At 34.1% G+C, this 19,930-nt stretch overlaps 1 protein-coding gene and 1 pseudogene across 2 annotated transcripts; both read right to left on the bottom strand.

The window, feature by feature from the left end:
• Positions 1 to 5,527: 5,527 nt before the first annotated feature.
• Positions 5,528 to 8,248, bottom strand: LOC104699029 (uncharacterized). 2 transcript variants are annotated; one of them, XR_015563151.1, is made up of 8 exons: positions 7,788 to 8,014; positions 7,182 to 7,570; positions 7,022 to 7,099; positions 6,850 to 6,930; positions 6,694 to 6,757; positions 6,135 to 6,222; positions 5,959 to 6,043; positions 5,528 to 5,835 (listed from the first exon to the last, which is right to left on the bottom strand). XR_015563151.1 is itself a non-coding variant. In XM_010414385.3 (8 exons), exons 1-8 carry the CDS (start codon positions 7,890 to 7,892, stop codon positions 5,794 to 5,796), a joined length of 927 nt encoding a protein of 308 aa, XP_010412687.1. In that variant the 5' UTR covers positions 7,893 to 8,248; the 3' UTR covers positions 5,528 to 5,793. The 2 variants fall into 2 exon arrangements, 1 of the variants encoding a protein (XP_010412687.1); XM_010414385.3 differs by having other exon boundaries at positions 7,022 to 7,094; positions 7,788 to 8,248.
• Positions 8,249 to 12,271: 4,023 nt separating this feature from the next.
• On the bottom strand, positions 12,272 to 13,359 carry LOC147950054 (uncharacterized; annotated as a pseudogene).
• Positions 13,360 to 19,930: the final 6,571 nt, after the last annotated feature.

Here is a 19,930-nt window from a genome sequence, read left to right as displayed (position 1 = left end):
ACATATTAAAAAGCCTGAAACCTGTCTCAAGCCTAATCACTACTCTAAAACAAGAAAACGAGATTGAAAAAGACAGCACGCTTCGCTCTCTATTGAGGTATCTCTCGTTTCTCGACAAAGAAAGGGAATTTTTAAAATCAGGACAGGTATTAAGATCAAAGTATGAACAGCATACTATGCACATAAAGCTTGTCAGCTTCACCCCGACACATTTTCTTAACTTAAAACTTTGTTCTTCTAGCTAAGTATTTGTTCCCAAAGGTTTGAGTTTGAACCATCAAAGGGAAATCTTTCATACTGAAATTGATACAAAGCGGAATTTCCTCCACATCTGAAAGCCGAAAACTCAATTCATACACATCAAATAATATTTGTTTGCACCTAAGGACACACACATATTTTAGGAACACAAATTTTGATTTGAGTTAATTAACAAAAATACCACAGACCTATGAGTCAAGGAAAATCCAAAAGCCAAGAGCAAATAATGCCTGCTTGGAACGTGAATCTATCACCTAGAGGTGACTTTCATAGACCGGTCGGAGGAGTGCAGACCATGGAGACGGTTGCACGGGAGTCCTTGGCTGATGGTTGTTCGAGATTCGAGGACAAATCTATGTTGATGGGGGAGAATTGTAACATCCGCGAACCGGAATTCCGGTTTGGGATGTGCATCGATTGATGCAGGTGTTGCATCGGTCGATGCAAGGCCGGTTTGGTCGCGAAGCGAGTAAGTTAAACGCTGCCTTTTGGGTTAGGAAAACCCTTAGGCCGGTTTGGTGAGTTTTTGGGAGATTTGTAGCTGTTCTTGGTGAGATTTGTAGTTGAGATCGTTGTAGGAGCTTAATAGGGGTGTAGATCTGTAGTTTTAGAGTCAGAACCATCTTTGGCACAGGTGAGTGCAGGATCATGGCTTATCTAAGCTTGAGATTTCTATGATTTTCGCGTTTATTTGTTATGTGGTTGTTTCCTTGGCTTGTTAGACTGTTTATGAGACACTTGGGTCTTTGTGAGGCTTCTCTGTTGCTTTGGATCGTGTTTTGATGGTTTAGGAACGAAGATCCAGCAAGAATTTTTGGGGAAGATCGATGCTCGGCATGTGCGTCGATCGATGCATTTTGTGCATCGGTCGATGCAATGTGAGGACGACACGATTTGACCTAGGCGCATCGGTCGATGCTATGTGGACGTGTCGATCGATGCAATTAGGGATTTCGTGAAATGTCGAGCATGCATCAGTCGATGCGGTGTTCGTGTAAGTCGTTGCAGGTGAGTCTTCCATTGGTCGATGCAGGCTTGCATCGGTCGATGCAACCCATGTTGGTGTCGGTCGATGCATTGGTTGGCGTCGGTCGATGCAATGTCCTTGTTTGTTTGTTGATTGTTGTTTGATGGTTAGAGTTATCTCAATTGCTTGTGTGTATAGCCTGGTAGATGCGAGGATTGCCTCACTGAGTATTTATGAAATATTCACGCATCTCATATGTGTTGTAATGCAGGTAAAGGCAAAGTGTGATCGTACAATCAAGTTGATGAAGAGGAGGATGTTCTAGTGGCTCGTTGATGTATTGTCTGGTTTCTGGTAGGTTGCTAGAGTTGAGTCAGTAAAACATTGCTAGTCATAAAATAAATATTTAAATAAGTTGATACTTCCTAAAAACAAAAAATATGGGACGAATATTCTGCTGATGCACTAATAAAAATATTCTGCTGATGGGCTTTGAACCTGAAATGCAAGGCCATGTTTTTGACACATAATTTTGGAATTTAACGAATGTGCTGCAACGGATTTTTTGTTGTAATATGAATTCATTAAATATACTAGGTTTTGAACACACGCTACGCGTGAGTTTATTTGATATATTTTGATAAAAATTATATATGATTGATTACGATAATAAAATATTATCTCATAAAAAAATTAAAATTAGAACTAAGGAAAAAAATTAAATTTCAGATACACAATTTTTTAAAATATAAAAATCAGTTGTGTTATAAAATCAAATCTGATAAAAAAATCATAAATTTAACTTGACGTCGAGGCGAGGCAAATCAAACTGATGCCCTCACATATCCTAAACCATTTTCTTTGACCACGAGAAAAACGAAACAATTTTATAATCATGAATTTAACTCGTTTTCATATTTAATTGATCGCTACCACCTATGTTTTCGTGTTTTTTATTCAATGTTTTCTTATTCTTCATATTCTTTCTTGTCATTTTCATTGTCAAATTTGTGTTAATTTTCATCATAACTTTTACCGTTTGGTTCTTCGTTATACTCTTTTTGTTCTTCTTCCTCGTCAACTTCTTCACATTCTTCCAATGAAAAACCTTTTTTTAGACTACCACACAACTTGTTAACCCATCAAACTCCAAGAACAAAATCATTTCTTTTTTCATAAAATTTGTGAAATTCATGATTACCAGCATAGTCAATGCACCCAATTATTGACAATTTTATCCATATACTTATTTGGTTTTGGATCCACGCGTTTAGAAACTTCTCAAACCAAAATCCTTACTTGGTTTATAATATTTAAAAACATAATAAAATATACTAATAATTATTTATTTAATATTAATCATATGATATATAGAAATATGAGTACACTATAAGAACATATTAATTATAAATAAATAATATCAATTATATTATATCATCAAATAATATCAACCGTATCATATTATCAATAACTGTAACCGTATATAACAGTAACCGCTTGAACCGTAACCGTATTTAAACGTAACCGTTTAACCGTTTGTTTAACGGTTCTGGTTAAGGTTACAAAAATTTCAAACCATAACCGATGGTTAATAAACCTTAACCGTGACAACCGTAACTCTGGTCATGCCTATGTACATCTAATAAAACATGTGTATTTGTCGTCTATCTTTCTTCTTTAAACCTCAAAATTTGACTCAAAAATCAAATTAAGGTCTTGCGATGTCAATCCTTCTTCCTTAGACCCAAAAATAAAAAATTAATGAAAGAATATCAACTCATCTATAAAATCAATGAAAGAATATCAACTCATCTATAAAATCATACACAAAAATATGTTTTACAGCTCATAAGAAATAGAAAGCACAAATGTAGATAAATAAGATAATTTATGTTTTGCATCAATTTATATAATATTTTAAACTTTTAAAAGGTTTCGAAATATAAAATTGAACCTTTTAATTTTTTTAAATATTTGTAATATTTTAAACTTTTAAAATTTAAAACTTATAATATTTAAAAACTTTTTAAAAGTTAAGAACTTTTAAAAGTTTCAATATTTATAATATTTAAACTTTTCAAATTTTTAAATATTATAACATTTTTTTGAAACTGTTTAAAGTTTTAATTTGATCAAATAAAAAACCAGATCAACCAAATAAAAATTTTAAACTTGGACGCCTGATAAATCAAGCTTCTTACTCATTCGTTGTTGGAAGCATATTAATCTTATTTATACTGGTTCTGAACATTGCCTAAAAAATTTCTAGCCGATGTGGGATATTGTGCTTAGTTCTTTGATTTCCGTAAATTTAAAATTTTCCTTTCTCTAAAAAATTCTGTAAATTTAAAAAATATTAATGAATAACATATCAAATCATGATAGGTTGTTTAAAATAATTCTTAATATAGAAAATTCTGGAAGTTGTATAAAATGTTAATAAGTGATATGTCAAATTTCTATTGGTTGTTTAAAATCCTATGTGGACGGCTTTAGGATTATAGCTCCTACTTTTTATTAGTATAGATTTAGATATAAGTTAATATTTCTTAGAAACAAAAGATGTAGGACGAACGTTATGATATCATAACTTTGTTGTTAGATTTCTTCCATAGTAGAAGACATGAGATAGAACGATGCACCAACAAAAATATTCCGCTGCCAGGCTTTGAGCCCGGAATACAAGGCTATGTTTATCAAACATAATTTTGGATTTTAACAAATATACTACAATGGCTTTTTTGTTAAAAATATGAATTCATCAAATATGTATTTAGATATAAGTTGATATTTCTTAGAAACAAAATATATTGGACAAATGTTATTATTATATTTGTTGCTAGATGCCTTTAGAGATGAAATAAAGAAAGCATAAACATTTCGTACCAATAAATTAATAAAGGAATAAGTGTGCACCTGTTGATCGCCAAAACCAAATCAAGTGTCTCAACCGGGAAGGTTACTTGAAGTATATGAATTGATGCATTTTTGTATTGCTATTGAGACGTTATTTATATAGTTCTTTGAAAATGGTAAAATTAGATGTGATATGAGATCGAAAATATATTGGTAAGCAAGCAAAAAATCTAAAAATATATATGGCAATTTTGAATTAATGCAAAAGGTTTATGATTAAAGCAACAAATATTTCATTAAGTTGTTATAGTAATTAATTTCTATACTATATCTAGTTAATGTATAATACGAATAAGAAATGTAGATTTGATTTCAGTTTTTTTTTTAATTAGTTTCCATTGGCTATATTGTCTAGAGTTTATTAGTGTCTGTTTGCTATAATTGAATGATTGCGGAAATAATATTTATTAGGTGTGTAAATATCACACTAAGGACTAAAGTTGTAAAAAAAAAAAAAAAATAATCATAACTATAAGGGCAGAACCCAAATTGTACTTCAAAAATATCCTGCGGAACAATATTCAGTTTCTAAAGGAGATATACATAGAAATAAATGTATTTCTTGCTTACAAAGTTATATATTTGCTAAAATTTGATTTTCTTAATTTGGGTTATCGTGTTTATAAACGTTATCTTCGTCATAAGTATAATTGAGAATGTAATCTTTTGTTTCTCAAAGTCCCTCGATTTACATTCAACTATCATAAAGATGTATTAAAATAATTTTTGAGCATTTATTCTCGATCTCTTAAATGATGGTGTTATGCTGTGTATGGCAATAAACGTAAATAAATTTGATCGATTAATATAGTTCCATTAATGGAGTTAAGTAGAAATGTTATTTTAGGAAAATCTATATGGGTTAATTAAGTAGAAATGTTATTTTCGGAAAATCTGTAGGGGTTAATGTTGCAAAAAAACAAATTAAATAAGATAAATTTTAAGGGCAAAACCAAAATGTACTTCAAAAATGTTAATATAGATGATGACATTTTAAAAAATCACATTCTAAAAAAGAAAAAAAATCAGAGCGACGAGAGAAAAACTTTTTTCTACCATTCAAGCTCTTCAATCTTAGGAAGCTATTTTCTTTCTGAATCAACTATTCTATTTCATTTAGTAAGTTTAATTTTCTAATCTCATCTTTTTAATTTAGTCGATAGTTTAGATATTTGAGAATTTATTAGCTAACTTTGGATTGTATGCACCAACCATTTAAAGCCATAATACACGCAAACGAAATATAGAATTTCAGATTTCACAGAGTTTAAAAACAACACGGCAAGTAGATTTCAACTTACCTGAACGTTGTATGTGCCATCCTGAGACCTCCTTTTATTTTATACCAAGTGAATCTGATTTAGATAACAAACAATAGCGCTATCTTTGAATTCAGTCAAATTAATCTCCAATAAGGTCCCAGCTGAATTAGTATTCTCAGTTACTGTAACTGAGATTCAGTAATTCACAGATACAAACATGTAATATTGTCACTCTTTCAAGTTTCAACCGATTAAAGCTTGAAAAAAACTGTCTTAAGCCTAATCATAACTTTGCAACAATTAACGGATTGAAAAAATAAAAAAGACGGTTATCTTTGCTTTCTATTGAGGTATCTTGATTCTTGACAAAGAAAGGGATTTCCAAGATCAGGAGGAGAGGTATTGAGACGCATGCGCAAATCCCCAGAGCTGCACATTAAACAACGTGAACTTGCACTGATTAACTTCAAGACCCAAGTAAGATTGCATAATATGTTGAACAAGGTGGAAACTCGATATCAGCACATACTGCATATATGTATAGAGCTATACCTCGACATTCTTTAACTCAAACTCCGTGCTGCTAGCTAAGCATTCGTTCCCAAATGTTTCAGAAGGTCCACTTGTTGCCTTCAACCTAGTTCATGTACAAACGTTTGGTTTCAGTACCATCAAAACGATTAAAATGGGGGAAGTTTCAAAATGAATTGAACCAGATTGTGCCTTACAAATCTTCGCCTAAGCATAGAGCAAAGTTTCCTCCACCTCCAAATGCCAAAAACTCATTCATACACATCAGGTAATATCGGTTGGCACCTGCACACAAGTTCATAAGAGAGGTTACTTGGCTATACACATACTTGAGGGGCTTGCTTTATGTATATAGGGCCTGGTTCACAATGTAGGGGCAATTGATAAAAGACGTTACTCTATTTTCCTCCTTCCACACTTCTTGTAACAAGTGTGGATAAATCTATTGACAAGAACCAGGGAAAATTCCGATAAAATCAATCGTTGCCAAACATTCTTACGAACTAATTTTGAAGAAACTTTAGCATTCTCCTCAAAATCTACTTTTCAATTTTCTCTATACTCTTATCTTATATATCCATCCTCTATCTATACAATTTCTTGAGAATGAAAAGAAAAAGAAACAGCCCAAATGAAAAGGGCCATGTGGTGTTGGGCGTGGCTCATATACAAAGGTTAATGGCAGGTCACTCCCAACTCACTGTTTTGTTGCCTAATAATCTACTAGTACTTAATTATAACATAGAATCTGGTTACCGGTAGGTCTAAATATGCGTGGTTCACCATAAATAGTTGTGAACAAAAATGTCTGGCTTGTACCCTATCATACAAAAACATGTGAAGGTGATCAGCAATAAGGAAACTAATTACACCCCAAGAGAAAAAAATTATTATGACAATTAGTTAGCTTGCCTGATATTTCCTCTTAGGAGTAGGTCTAAGTGGACATTCCAGTAAAGCGCCAAAAACTGCACCTTGTTTGTCTCCAGCAACCTGCACCATACACAATCATCACAAACTAAGATCTGTTCCATTCAACTTTGTCAAAATGTAACCACAGAGCATAAAGGTCAAATAAACAAACCAGTAAACAAGGACCAGGAAGCTCTCCGCTTCTTCGTAGAAGCGTACGTAGTGATATGCCATGTTTCAACGTACTGCCCTTCATCCGAAATAAAAAAGTTAATACCAAAACAACAAGTCTAAAATCTCTCAACAACAGAAGAAAAATAAACTTCCTTTACCTATACAACAAGAACCATTTGCATCCTCTGACAATATTGGGAAGACACGCTTGCAAGAATTCACACAAGTTAGCAGTAATAAAAACAGAGCTTTCTGTTAATTCTCTCATCTGCTTCACCCCTTCCAAGTAATCGCTACCGCTTTCTACTTTCGCCGAAACACGTAACTCACGGCCCTTATCTGAGTCCTTATCTTCACCATTGGATACAAAGGTCCCAGCTTTATCTTGCCCATGTTCAGGTTTACAATTCTCAATAGACTCATAGCTGTCTGTTCTAATAGGAAGAGGAGGACATGATTCCAAATCATCATCATCATTCCCAGATTGAGGAACAACAAAAGAGAAATACGAAGACAAAGATTTGCCTACACTTGAACTCAGCCTGGCCTACACAATCAAAAGCTTAATGTCACAGATCAAGCCAACCTAAAAGCCTCATCGAAACGTATATCAATTGGTGTCATCACCCCCAAATTGATCTATTTTGTAAACAAACAAGATTCAAATCCAAAGACCCATCTCAAGGAAAGAGTAAAAAACACAAAGCTTTAAGGGTGTTCTCAATTTCCAAAAACGACCCCAACAGAGAGATAAAAGGAGATACCTTTGGAGAATCGGAGTTGGAGAAGCGTGGAGAAGCAGATTGGCTTGGGGAATCAGCGAAGAGATTAGAAAGCTTTTGGGAGACCTTGTCCTTGAGAGTATGCATTTCGATCAGAAAGATGAGATTTTGATCGGAGACGAATGAATTTGTCGGTGGCTGAGACAGAGAAAGCCAGAGTCCCCGGAGATGTAGAATTATAAGAATAATTTTTTGGACAAACTTGTATAAAAACAAACAAGGAGACTCCAGTCAAAAAGATTATAATAACTAATGAAAATAGGAAATAATATTAAATGTAACCGAGATTATACACTATCTAGTATGCACGGAATTAAAACTGGTGAAACCATATAATATAAATTTCTTAACAGTGATTAGTTAAAATTTTGTAAAATAACATTATGATTTGATAAAGTTAGATAGAACATGATTCGTTCAATCGAAATATTACATTTCTTTGTATTATTCACTCAATCGAAATATTACATATATAGGGTAGATAAACTCTAAGTACAAAACTGACTAGGAATAAGAAGTAGATAAAGTGATGGGCCTTATAGGTTTGGACGTGTATGGGCCGGCTTTGGAGATCTATCCTAAATGTTTTACAACACTTCCCTTTGGATGACATCACTGTGCAGATGCTAAGAGATCATCATAATACGCTTGGGGATGCTGTCTCATTAAAGCCGTACCAGGAAAACCCAATGGGGCAAAACCATGGTGAAGGAAAAAGAGTACATCACGTATTACTCCCCATGTTCTAAGCATCACAAAAAGTCCTTGAGTCTACGCATCCCAATATGATGCGTGAGCTTCCTAAATGTTGTTGTCGGTAATGACTTGGTGAAGAGATCGGCTGAATTGTCGCAGGATTTAACTTGTACCACTTGAACTTCACCAGCTTTTTGTAGTTCATGTATAAAGAAGAACTTAGGCAAAATGTGTTTCGTCCGATCTCCCTTGATGTATCCTTCCTTGAGCTGTGCGATGCAGGCAGTGTTGTCTTCATATATGATGGTTGGTTCCTTGTCATCGGCCATGCCACAATCTGACCTGATGTGTTGAGTCATCGACCTTAACCAAACATACTCACGGCTGGCTTCATGCATAGCCAAAATTTATGCATGATTAGATGAAGTTGCCGCAATAGTTTGCTTTATAGAATGCCATGAAATTGATGTACCACCGTGTGTAAACACATAGCCGGTTTGAGACCTAGCATTATGTGGGTCGGATAAACAACCTGCATCAGCAAAACCAACTAAACCTTCTTTGTTATGGTTAGTATAAAATACACTCAAATCCATCGTTCCTTATAGGTAACGCAATACATATTTGATACCGTTCGAGTGCCTTTGGGTCGGACAAGAACTAAATCTCGCTAGGAGTTTCATGGCAAAAAAAAATGTCTGGTCTAGTGTGGCTATCCAAGAACATTTAAGGTCCTATAACACTGATGTATGACACTTCCGGACCGAGAATTTCTTCATCGTCCTTCTTTGGACCGAATGGATCACTATCCAAATTTAGGCTTCTCACAACCATTGGGTTAGGCAATGGGTGATTAAATCTCTTGAGTACCTTTTCAGTGTATGCCATTTGATACACAAGGATTCCATCATTTATGTATTCAAGCTGCAATCCCAAACAAAACTTAGTTTTACCTAGGTCTTTCATCTCAAATTCTTTCTTGAGATATTCAACTGTTTGGGCAATTTCCCCAGAGGTTCCTAGGATATTCAAATCATCCACATATACTGCTATGATTACAAACCCTGTGTTTGAAAAGTTAAGGATGTTTGATTCCATGATATTTCTTTGACCAACTTGTTTGTCTCTCCACCCAATGTAGGAAATTCGGATTCAGCAAACTTACATTCTGATGTTCATATATTTTACCTGGTTTTACCTTAGTATATTCACATATTTTTCATGTTTTACTATCTGGTTTGGCCACTATTGAGTAGCTTTAGGACTGTTTATGTATTAGAGTAGATTTGCATTGCATTTGCATATTTTCTTGCATAAACATGTGATTTTGGATCCTAAGGAGCATGGAAGGATGCTAAGAAGGATCTGAGCTATCAAGTGAAGAAAATCAAAGAGTTAGAGCATAAGGAACCAAGTCCGCGAGTCCACACGACCACCCCACTCGACCAGACACTCGACCGTGTGCAAAGAGGGACTCGATTGGTTGGAAGAAGCAGAAGAAGAGGTCACTCGACCAAGCACTCGACCGAGCACCTGGTCGAGTTGACCGAGCCGCCTGCCTATTTTGTCTTCTAGCCATTTTAGGGCTTCCCCTCTCTCCTATATAAAGCCCGTGTACCTCATGGCCGCAAAAGAGAGCACTTTTTAGGAAAATAATATCTAAACCTAGTTTTTACCCTTTTGGGGTTTGTCTACTTTTTCCTATCTTTTGCTTAGATCATTAGCCACTTTTGTTTCATAAACCAAGAGATCTTTGATACTTATTGGTTCCATAACTTTCTAAGTATTGAGAATTTGGGTTTGATTTCTTCTTCAATATTGTAGATCTTTATCTCATCTATCTAATCATGTAAGTTTCATTGATTTCTGGGTTAATAACTTTGTTCATCATGTTTAGTGCTTGTGACTAGTGGCTTAGGATCTTAAGGATGGATTAGACTGGGTAAAGGTTATGGGTGTTTAGATGGATCAAGCTTTATTGTTATACATCTCTTCTAGATTAGATATGCTCTATGCTGTTCTTATACTGAGAAGGTAAGAATAGATCTTAAGCTTCTTAGCATCACACCAATGTCTAAGTTGCTAGATAAGGCTAATGCTAGGGATTATCATGAAGCATGCTAATAGATTAGATGTTTTAAATGATTTTTGACATTGATGATCTGTTGTTTAATGCCTGCTTTTATATGTAATAGCTAGTGAGAGCTAGGTCTAAGAGGAATTCAAACTTGATTGTAATTGTCATGAGAATGGATTAACATGTATTAGAAGATCATTGTCTAAAGATAGCTCATTGTTGATTGAGATTTGTTGATCAGTCTAGATAACCATAGCTTGAGCTCAGCCCATGAATACATCCTTAGGACCTTTCTTTGTTTATTGATTTCCTAGTTCAACTATTGTTATTTGTTTCCTGTTTGATTTACTTTAATTTTGCTCTGTTTTGGTTGTTGCTCTGTCTATGTTTTACATCCGCAAGTTCACTCGACCACCCACTCGATCGAGCATCCGATCGAGTGCTTGCTCGAGCACCATGCAGTGTTCTTGTTTATGTTATGCATTTACTTGTTTCATTTCCTGTTCCATTCCTTTTTGCATTCATTAAGTTTCTGTTTGATCATGTTTCATGACTTGTCTTGCATTAGTCTAGTTCCTGTTCTTGTTTAGCATCATTACTGTTTGTTTCACTGTTTATCTTGCATTTAGTATCTTGTCTTAGTAGCTTTACATTCTTCATATTGTTATCATCATTAGGTTGTTAGATAAACACATTCATCATATTTGGCTTGACTTAGATAAGTATTCATATCTTGATTGCTTACATCACACCCATTATGGATTGACATCCTTTATGCTACAAAAACATAAGGGTAATTGAAACACCTTGCATCCACCTGTTCATTCATCATCTCTCCATTATTCATTCATTCATCTCAACACACAAAAAGATATGTTTCACAATCCGCGTATCTAGCCTTAAATAAATCACCCGTAGTTGGCTTTAGATACTTAATAATGGTGGGAGAATCATATCCAACATATATTCCCATCCTCCTTTGAGGTCCCATCTTTGTTCTCTGTGGTAGAGCAATAGGTACATAAACGACACAACCGAATGTCTTTAGATGGGAATATGTCTGGCTCATGACCCGTTAGTAATTGGGATGGTGAATATTTATGCTCACTAGATGGCATGATGTGTATAAGCTCGGCTGCATGTAATACTGTGTGTCCCCAAGCCGACACAGGAAGTTGCGATCTCATGAGTAATGGTCGAGTAATCAATTGAATTTGTTTAATGAAGGATTCCGCTAATCCGTTCTATGTATGTACATGTACCACGGGATGTTTCACACTTACCCCCATTGACATGCAATAATCATTAAACGCTTGGGATGTAAATTCACCAGCATTATCTAGACATATAATCTTAAGTGGAAAATCTGGAAAGTGTGCACGCAGACCTATAATCTGGGCCAGCAATTTAGCAAATGCAAGGTTTCTAGTGGATAATAAGCAAACATGCGACCATCTGGTCGTTGCGTCAATGAGGACCATAAAATAACTAAACGTCCCACATGGTGGGTGTATTGGTCTACATTTATCTCCTTGTATCCTTTCCAGAAAATTTAAAGTCTCTTTAGCGACTTTTACTAGTGATGGCCTTATAATGAGTTTTCGTTGTGCACATGCTATACACGTGAGATTCTTAGGGATAAATCGTCTCTCTTTAAGAGTGTGCCCATTTGAATTTAATATTAGCTTACACATCATGTTAGAACCGGGATGGCCAAGCCGGTCATGCCATAAAGTGAATTTTTCATTGAATCATCCTTCTCATGGTCGAAATCAGAAGTCTCATAATCAAATAAATCATCCTTCTCATGGTAGAAATCTCCTTCACCATCGAGATGAACCAGGTTAGCTTCTGGATTCTTTTTCAAACTCTCTTGATAGAGATCAATAAGGTGCTTAGGTGTATTGCACGTCTTAGCCTAGTGGTTCCCCATACCACATCGGTGGCAAACCGATTTAGTCTTGTGTTGCGGTTTAAAAATTCCACGGCCTCTACCTCGACCACGACCGAAGTCGGATCGGTTCCCACGGCCATAACCATCATAGTGGTTTCCTTGGTAATTGCCACGACCACCACGTCCTCTACCACTACGGCCACGGCCGTGATACTTTTCTCTATGACGTAGTTAGACTCCTTTGTCTCTTTAGGCCCTTGAGGCTCTTTCTTGGTCATATCCACTTTGTGGGATTCCGGTAATGGGGCAGAACCAGGAGGTCTCATTGCAATGTTCATCAACAATAGCTCATTGTTTTGCTCAGCAAGTAGCAAACAAGAGATTATACTTGCATATGTCTTAAAGCCCTTTTCACGAAACTGTTGCTGAAGCAGTATGTTATTAGTGTGAAAGGTTGAGAATGTTTTCTCTAGCAAGTCTTCCTCAGTAACCTCCTTACCACATAGTTTCAAGATCGAGACTATCTTAAATAGCTCTGAATTATACTCTTCCACAGATTTAAAATCCTGGATCCTTAGATTTTTCCAATCGAATTGAGTCTTTGGTAGGAGCACCGTCTTTTGGTGTCCATATCTGTTTTTCAACTCTGTCCAAAGGTCAAGAGGATTCTCAATGGTAAGGTACTGGTTCTTGAGACTCTCAGCAAGGTGGTGGCGTATTAGCAAGATCGCCTTATACCTACTCTTTTCAGTGCAATCATTATTATCCTCAATTCATTCGCATAGGTCCTTTGATTTTAGGGTAATCTTATTGTCCAATGCCCATTGTAAATAGTTGTCTCGAGAGACATTAAGTGCTGCATATTGGAGATTGTTGATCTTTGACATATATAAGAAAATCAAATAATCGATTTAGCTTTATGCCATGCGGTATTTAAGACCGAACCATGCAATTAATTTTCGTCTAGGCCATGCGATTTTTAAGACCAAACCATGCCACCAATTTAGACTAGGCCATGCGGTATTTAAGACCGAAACATACCGTGCACTTATAAATTATTTTGTGGTTAATTCTATGCTTGAAAACAATCTTAGACAAACTTATGATCTAGTATGAACAAGAGAAACATGCAAGCAATTTTCAATTTTAGGGGTTTTCCTTTTATTAAGTTTTACTTTTCCGAATAGGATTTAGGTTTTAGGAAACATGCAAATATGTTTTCTCTTAGGGTTCCGATTTTAAGGTTTGATTTTAGGGTTTTATGCAGTCGAGTTTTATACAAACAATCAATAACAATCATATTAATATCTTTCTCTAAGCAAATCTTAACCTTAAGCAATCGAATTTTAATGTTTTAGAATTTAGGGTTCTAAAAGTCACAACTTTAGGTTTAGGGTATTTAGGGTATTTTAGATTTGTTGATTGTGTAATTGTATGTTTTAGAGTTCCGATATAATTTAGGATCAGGTTCGATATACATATGTCTTGATGAGTTTAATTGTTTACCTTAACACCGTTTGGCGTTGAATAGAATTGATCCGGGAGCTAAAGACCTCGGACGAACAAACTTGATCACGAACATACCACGAATCTCGAGCTGATTCACGAACACGGACTGGTCACGAATGACGAACAGGTGTGTGGCGGTGGTTTAGAGTTAGGCAACTTTTGTTTAGGGTTTAAAGCAACCTCGTGCTGATAACGTGTTATGAAAGTAGAGAAACTAGAGGTTGTATTCTCTTCTTATTATTATTCATTCAATCAAAATATTACATATATATAGGAGTAGATAAACTTTAAGTATAGAACCGACTAGGAATAAAAAGTAGGTAAGATGATGGGTCTTATGGGCTTTGACGTGTATGGACCAGTTATGGAGATCCAGCCTAAATATTTTTCAACAATTAAATATTTAAATTTAGTGATTTGTCTTTTCCAAGGTATTCGTTGTTTGTGACATGGGAATTATCATTTTTGAAACTCATTTGTCTGCTTTAGTTCCAAACGCCTAAAACCATTCTACACTGGTATATAGAAAAATTTAGTGTAAAACCGAGGTGGAATGTTCATTTTTTCTTTCTATTGTCAACTCATTGAAATCCCTTGAATCATTCTCGTACTTGAATGCATACTTCTTCTGCAAACTTTTATAGTAAAGTAAAAGATTAATTATTTCAAAATCTGTAAATTGGTGCTCGAGTTAGAGTGAACTTATTTACATGGATTTCAAAATTATTGTTTCAATACCTTTACTTTTCGTTGTTTCCTCAAAATTTAGAGAGGTGGCCGGAAGACAGCGACGAGAGGGGAAAGTGGCTGGAGGTGGGGGTAGTGGTGGTGAAAGTAGAGGGGTGGAGATGGTGGTGGTAGGAATAGAATAATATATATTATAATTTATATAGAAAATTAGATACTTAATTCATGTACAAATCTTTTGATAGTAACTAATGTTAAATTTTCTAATGTATTCATGAAATTTTTTTGATACACCATGATGTAGCCTCTGTATTCAAGCTTCTATGGATCTATCAACAACGATTTATTTTTTTCCAATCTATCTATGTTTGTTGTAGGCTTGTGTTTGATTAGCCTATTTTATCCAACAATTAGGTTGATGACCTTCTCTTCTTTATCTCCTTTTGAGATTGAACGAATGATAACAATTATGTTTCCGCAAAAAAAAAAGGTCTATGACCAACCAATCAAGGTTGAGAAATTCGAAGAAAATTAATTTGACATAATTAATAAAATAATAGAAAATTATAAGCACAGTAATATACAAATCTCAAATAATTCAAAGATGAAAATATAAATTAAATAAAAAAATCTAAAACTACTACAATAAATTTTAAAATACAATATTAGAAAAAGAAGATGCATATATTAATGTTCTATTTGTTTGGGTCAACATATTAATCTTACCTATTCCAAACTAAAAAATTAGAAAGTATATTTTGGTTTAAAAGAATAAAGAAAATTTATCTTCCCATTAAAAAAGTTTGACCAATAGAACAAAGTTAAAGCAATATTTTTGAATAAATTATTTTGTTAGATGAATAATATGAGGCGTTCTATATTTATATAGAATTGAGTATTTACATTTTTTAGAATTAATAATTTTCTATATATTTTCCTTAATCCCTTTTCTATTTTATGAGAAAAATATATTCCAATGAGCTTAATATTTTTTAAAAGTTTTCTTGCTTCCCACTTTCTTGTAAGACGTACTATCGTTTGACGATAAGAACACTTTATTGCTTCCTCTTTTCTGTTTATCTATCCTGCAAATTAATAGAAATAATAATAACACCGTGAGAAAATTTTTAATCCCAAAAACCTTAGTTATTATATATAAGAAACTTTGTTAACACTTCAAAGTCAAAGATTGCCTATTATGCATTATGAAATCGAGAAATGAAACAAAATTTAAAGAAAACACATGGTAATATCTAGGAATCTTTTTATATAGTTGCTTCGATTAGATAATAAAGAAATTGCCTTCGAGACTTGTTCAAGAACAATGATGTGTCAAACAAAAGGTTAATAAAAAAAAAAAAATTTACCAAGAAAAACAAAGCTAGTAGAAATTAGTTTGTTTGGTAAAAAATATGTCATCATCTCTTTGCTTATATAGAGGGGTATATTTACAATCATTTTCCTTTTAGGATTAACAAAGTTTTTTTTAATATAATAAGATTACGATTATCTTATGCATCGTTTTACCAAGCTTGAAAACTTCGATTTCTGATTGTTAAAATTGACATGTTTCACGATTTGATGAGTTACTAACTTGGATATTTAATCGTTAAAATTGACACATGTCACGATATGGTGAGTTTTTAACTTTGATCTCTGATCGTTAAAACTTACACGTGTCATGATCTGGTGAGTTACTAACTTTGAGAACCAAGTTTTATATAATAAGATATCTTCTTACTATTAATTTGAAAGTACAATTTGTAAATTAACATTTTATTTGTAAGATTTACATAACTAAACCATTGTCATTTGAATAAATATCAAAATTTGAAATTATAATTTGTTATATCCAAAAAATATACTTCAAAAATTAATATCCATAATTTAAATATTATTGATAGTTTTAATTTGGTAAATTTTTTAAATTCTTGCGGATCATGTTATAGAACGGATTAGAGTTTACATAAATATAATTATATAATTTTTATGGTTTTGTCTACTAAAATATATTAATCTGTTATCAAATTAGACAATAATAAGTATTATGCCAATCCTAACCGGTATCAAACACACAAAAAAATACAATCCATTTAAAATTATTAGATCTAAATACTAATCAAAACATATTAAGACAAAATGCAAAAAAGACAACATATATATTTTTAATAATTATTAAATATTCTACAGTGTACTGCATATTAAAACTAATGATAATTATATAATTAGAGTACTTATATATTTAACTTTAGATTTTTCCTAGTTAGTTTTACCAACTTTCCAAACATTTAACAAAAAGGTAAAACAGAAAAAAGAAAACGTTGAAGGATCTTGACACAAATCTTGACCAAAATCATCTTAGTTGGCAGCTTAAAATTTTGTTTGAAAGCTTCATCAGTCTCATGGACCAACACGTAGGATACAGGTTACCACGTACCAAGTTTTTGCTGGACTGTACTTTCAAAGAGATAGAAGTATTTTAGAGCATCTTTAGTGGAACACTAACACTAAATTAATTAATTAGTGTATTTCAAAGACATAGAAGTATTATTTGAAAGTTACTTACATATTAATTAATTATATCACTAACACTAAATTAATTAAAGTAATCCTAAGAGACTTAAGCAAAATCATCTCTTTACTAGAAAATCATAAATAAGATTGCTTAATCATTTTAATAATATTTTTTTAATTTATGTTAAAAATATGGTTATAGTTAAAAATATGGTTATAGTTAAAAATAAGAGTAGGCCTCTTACTCTTATTATGATAACATTTTTTGTACAAAGAAAAGTGTGACTGTCTATTATAACACTGGTACAGTACGTCCAAATTCAAACCATCATAACAGATGAGTAACACTACAATGCCTTCAGATCAAGTCAGTGAAGCAGAACATGTAATGCCATATAGCAAGTAAACAACAGAGAGAAAAATAATGAAGCTCTCTATGAGTCTAGAGGTTGCAAAAGGAAATGAGCAGTCAAGAATCCATAAATTAAGAAACTTGAAAATGGCAATGGCCAAACTACTTAAAAGACTCAATGATAGTATTAAAGACACTTCACAGCCTTTTTGTGTTATTGTGAAATTGACAATGCAAGATTACTTCATCAACAAAAACAAAGTAGTTAAACCCATTCTAACCTGCCATAGCTTGGCTTCAACACCTTCAACATAGGCAGCTCCTTTCCTTATCTCTTCAGCTAATTTCTCCACATGACCATACATAGATGCGGGTGACGATACTCAGATCAAATTTTAGATTCGAGAACAGAGACATAGCGATCTAGAACAGAGATCACAGCTTCAAAAATCTGTAAAAAGTTAAGTTGACATGGAGCTCGGATTCCGCCATTGTTAGCAGATAGAGAGAGAGATACCAACACTCAGAAGACACAAATAAATGGTTGATACCATAGCTTGAAGCTTCGTCGACAGAGAGAAAAGTGTTTTTTAATATTTTATTTGGTTGCTCCAATTGCTTCCCACAACTGATTAATGGACTCAAAAATGAGTTGTTTATTCACAAATTAGGGCGTAAATGTGAGAGCAATCCACAGAGGACTTTCCAGTAAAGATGGTCTTAGATAGACATAGAAGTATTTTAGACCAGCTCTATCTATTAGAACCTTTTTTTTGTCCTGCATCTATTACAACCTTTTAAATTATTTCCACTTCACCTTTATTTTTATTTTTATATTTATTTTAAAGAAAAAATTACTCCAACCCATCTCTATATCCACATTTAAAATAAAAATTATTATCTTTTGCTCCATATATAGAAGACTTTTATTTTTCCTGTTGTAACGTCCGCGAACCAAAATTCTGCGTTTTGGGGGTGGGTGTTGATTGACACCCATGGTGGTATCGGTCGACACCACTTATTTCTGGTTTGACCAGATTGATTTAATTATCGATTTGGACCGGTTTGGTTTAGGAAACCAGAAGGGTTTTGGAGATTATTTTTGTCTGCCGCTTTGTGGTTTTTTTGAGAGAAAAGGGAGAAGAGTTTTGTTCTTGAGTATTTTTTAGAGATATTGGTGAGATTCCTTGCTGTTTCTTGAGAGATCCAAGGCTAGGAAGGAGTTAGAGGCTTGTTAGGAGGGTGGGATTCATTGTTGTGGTTCAGAAACTTCCTGCAAAGAGGTGAGTGCATGACCATGGCTAATCTAAGCCCTTGATTTCCTTGTTCTTGCTTGTTTGGTTTTGTTTTGTGTGTTTTCTTGCTGGGGATTGGTTGCTACAGGTTCCTAAGGATGATTCCGTCATGGGTTTTGAATATTGGACGATTTGGAAGAGGCTGAGAAGCGAGATCCGACTCTCGGCTTCGAGCGGATCGCAGTTGCAGGTTGAGTGTCGATCAACACCAGCAATATGGCATCGATCAACACTGTGGGGTAGTGTCGGTCGACACCAATGCCAGTATTGGTCGACACTAGGCTGGTGTCGGTCGACACCTCCCTTCCAGCGAGATGATGTTTGTTTTCCTGGTTTGTGTGTTTTTTTTGTTGGTTTTTTGGAACACTGGATCATTGTTGCTTGTGTGTATAGCCCAATATATGGGAGGATTGCCTCACTGAGTATTTATCAAATACTCATGCATCTCAATTTGTGTTTGTGGTGCAGGTAAAGGCAAAGTGTGATAGTAGAATCAAGGCGATGAAGAGGAGGATGTTCTAGGGTCTCGCTTGGTTGTTATCTGGCTTTTGTTAGATTGCTAGAGTTGAGTCCTAAAATGTTGTTTAGGATTGTTGGTTTTATGGTTTATGTAAATTTGGATCTTTCGTTTATGGTTTTGGAATTATTACAGTTTATTTGATATTGGTTATTGGTTTGTTGGTTATTTATTGGTATTTGTTATTCCGCTGTTGTTTGTGATTGTGGTTAGGTGGCTAGTGGATATGGGACCACTAGTTGTAGTTTATTTATTATTATTATTATTATATTATTATTATTTATTATTTAAAAAAAAAAAACGGGTCAGGTCGTTTCAGTTTGGTATCACAGCCCTTACGGTTCTATGTTCGGGTTCAGTAGGTTTCTGTTGTGATGTTTGGGATTACATATCTTGATTGATTATGTGGGTTAGTCAATTATGTGTGGCATGGAGTCCTAGAACATCTTCTTCGAGCCTACAGTGTGATTCTACGGTGAGTTTTTGTTTATGTGTTATGTTAATTGTGTGCTTAACCTTTTGTTCATGGTAGTGCAAATGGTTAGAGAGGATGCTGTTGCTGGTCGTGGTCATGGACGCGGACG

This window comes from Camelina sativa, chromosome 1, assembly GCF_030686135.1.
Source record: "Camelina sativa cultivar CO46 ecotype springtype chromosome 1, ASM3068613v1".
NCBI classification, from domain to species: domain Eukaryota; kingdom Viridiplantae; phylum Streptophyta; class Magnoliopsida; order Brassicales; family Brassicaceae; genus Camelina; species Camelina sativa.
Note: the sequence above shows the minus strand (reverse complement) of the source record. Positions and strands in the feature narration are given on the sequence as shown.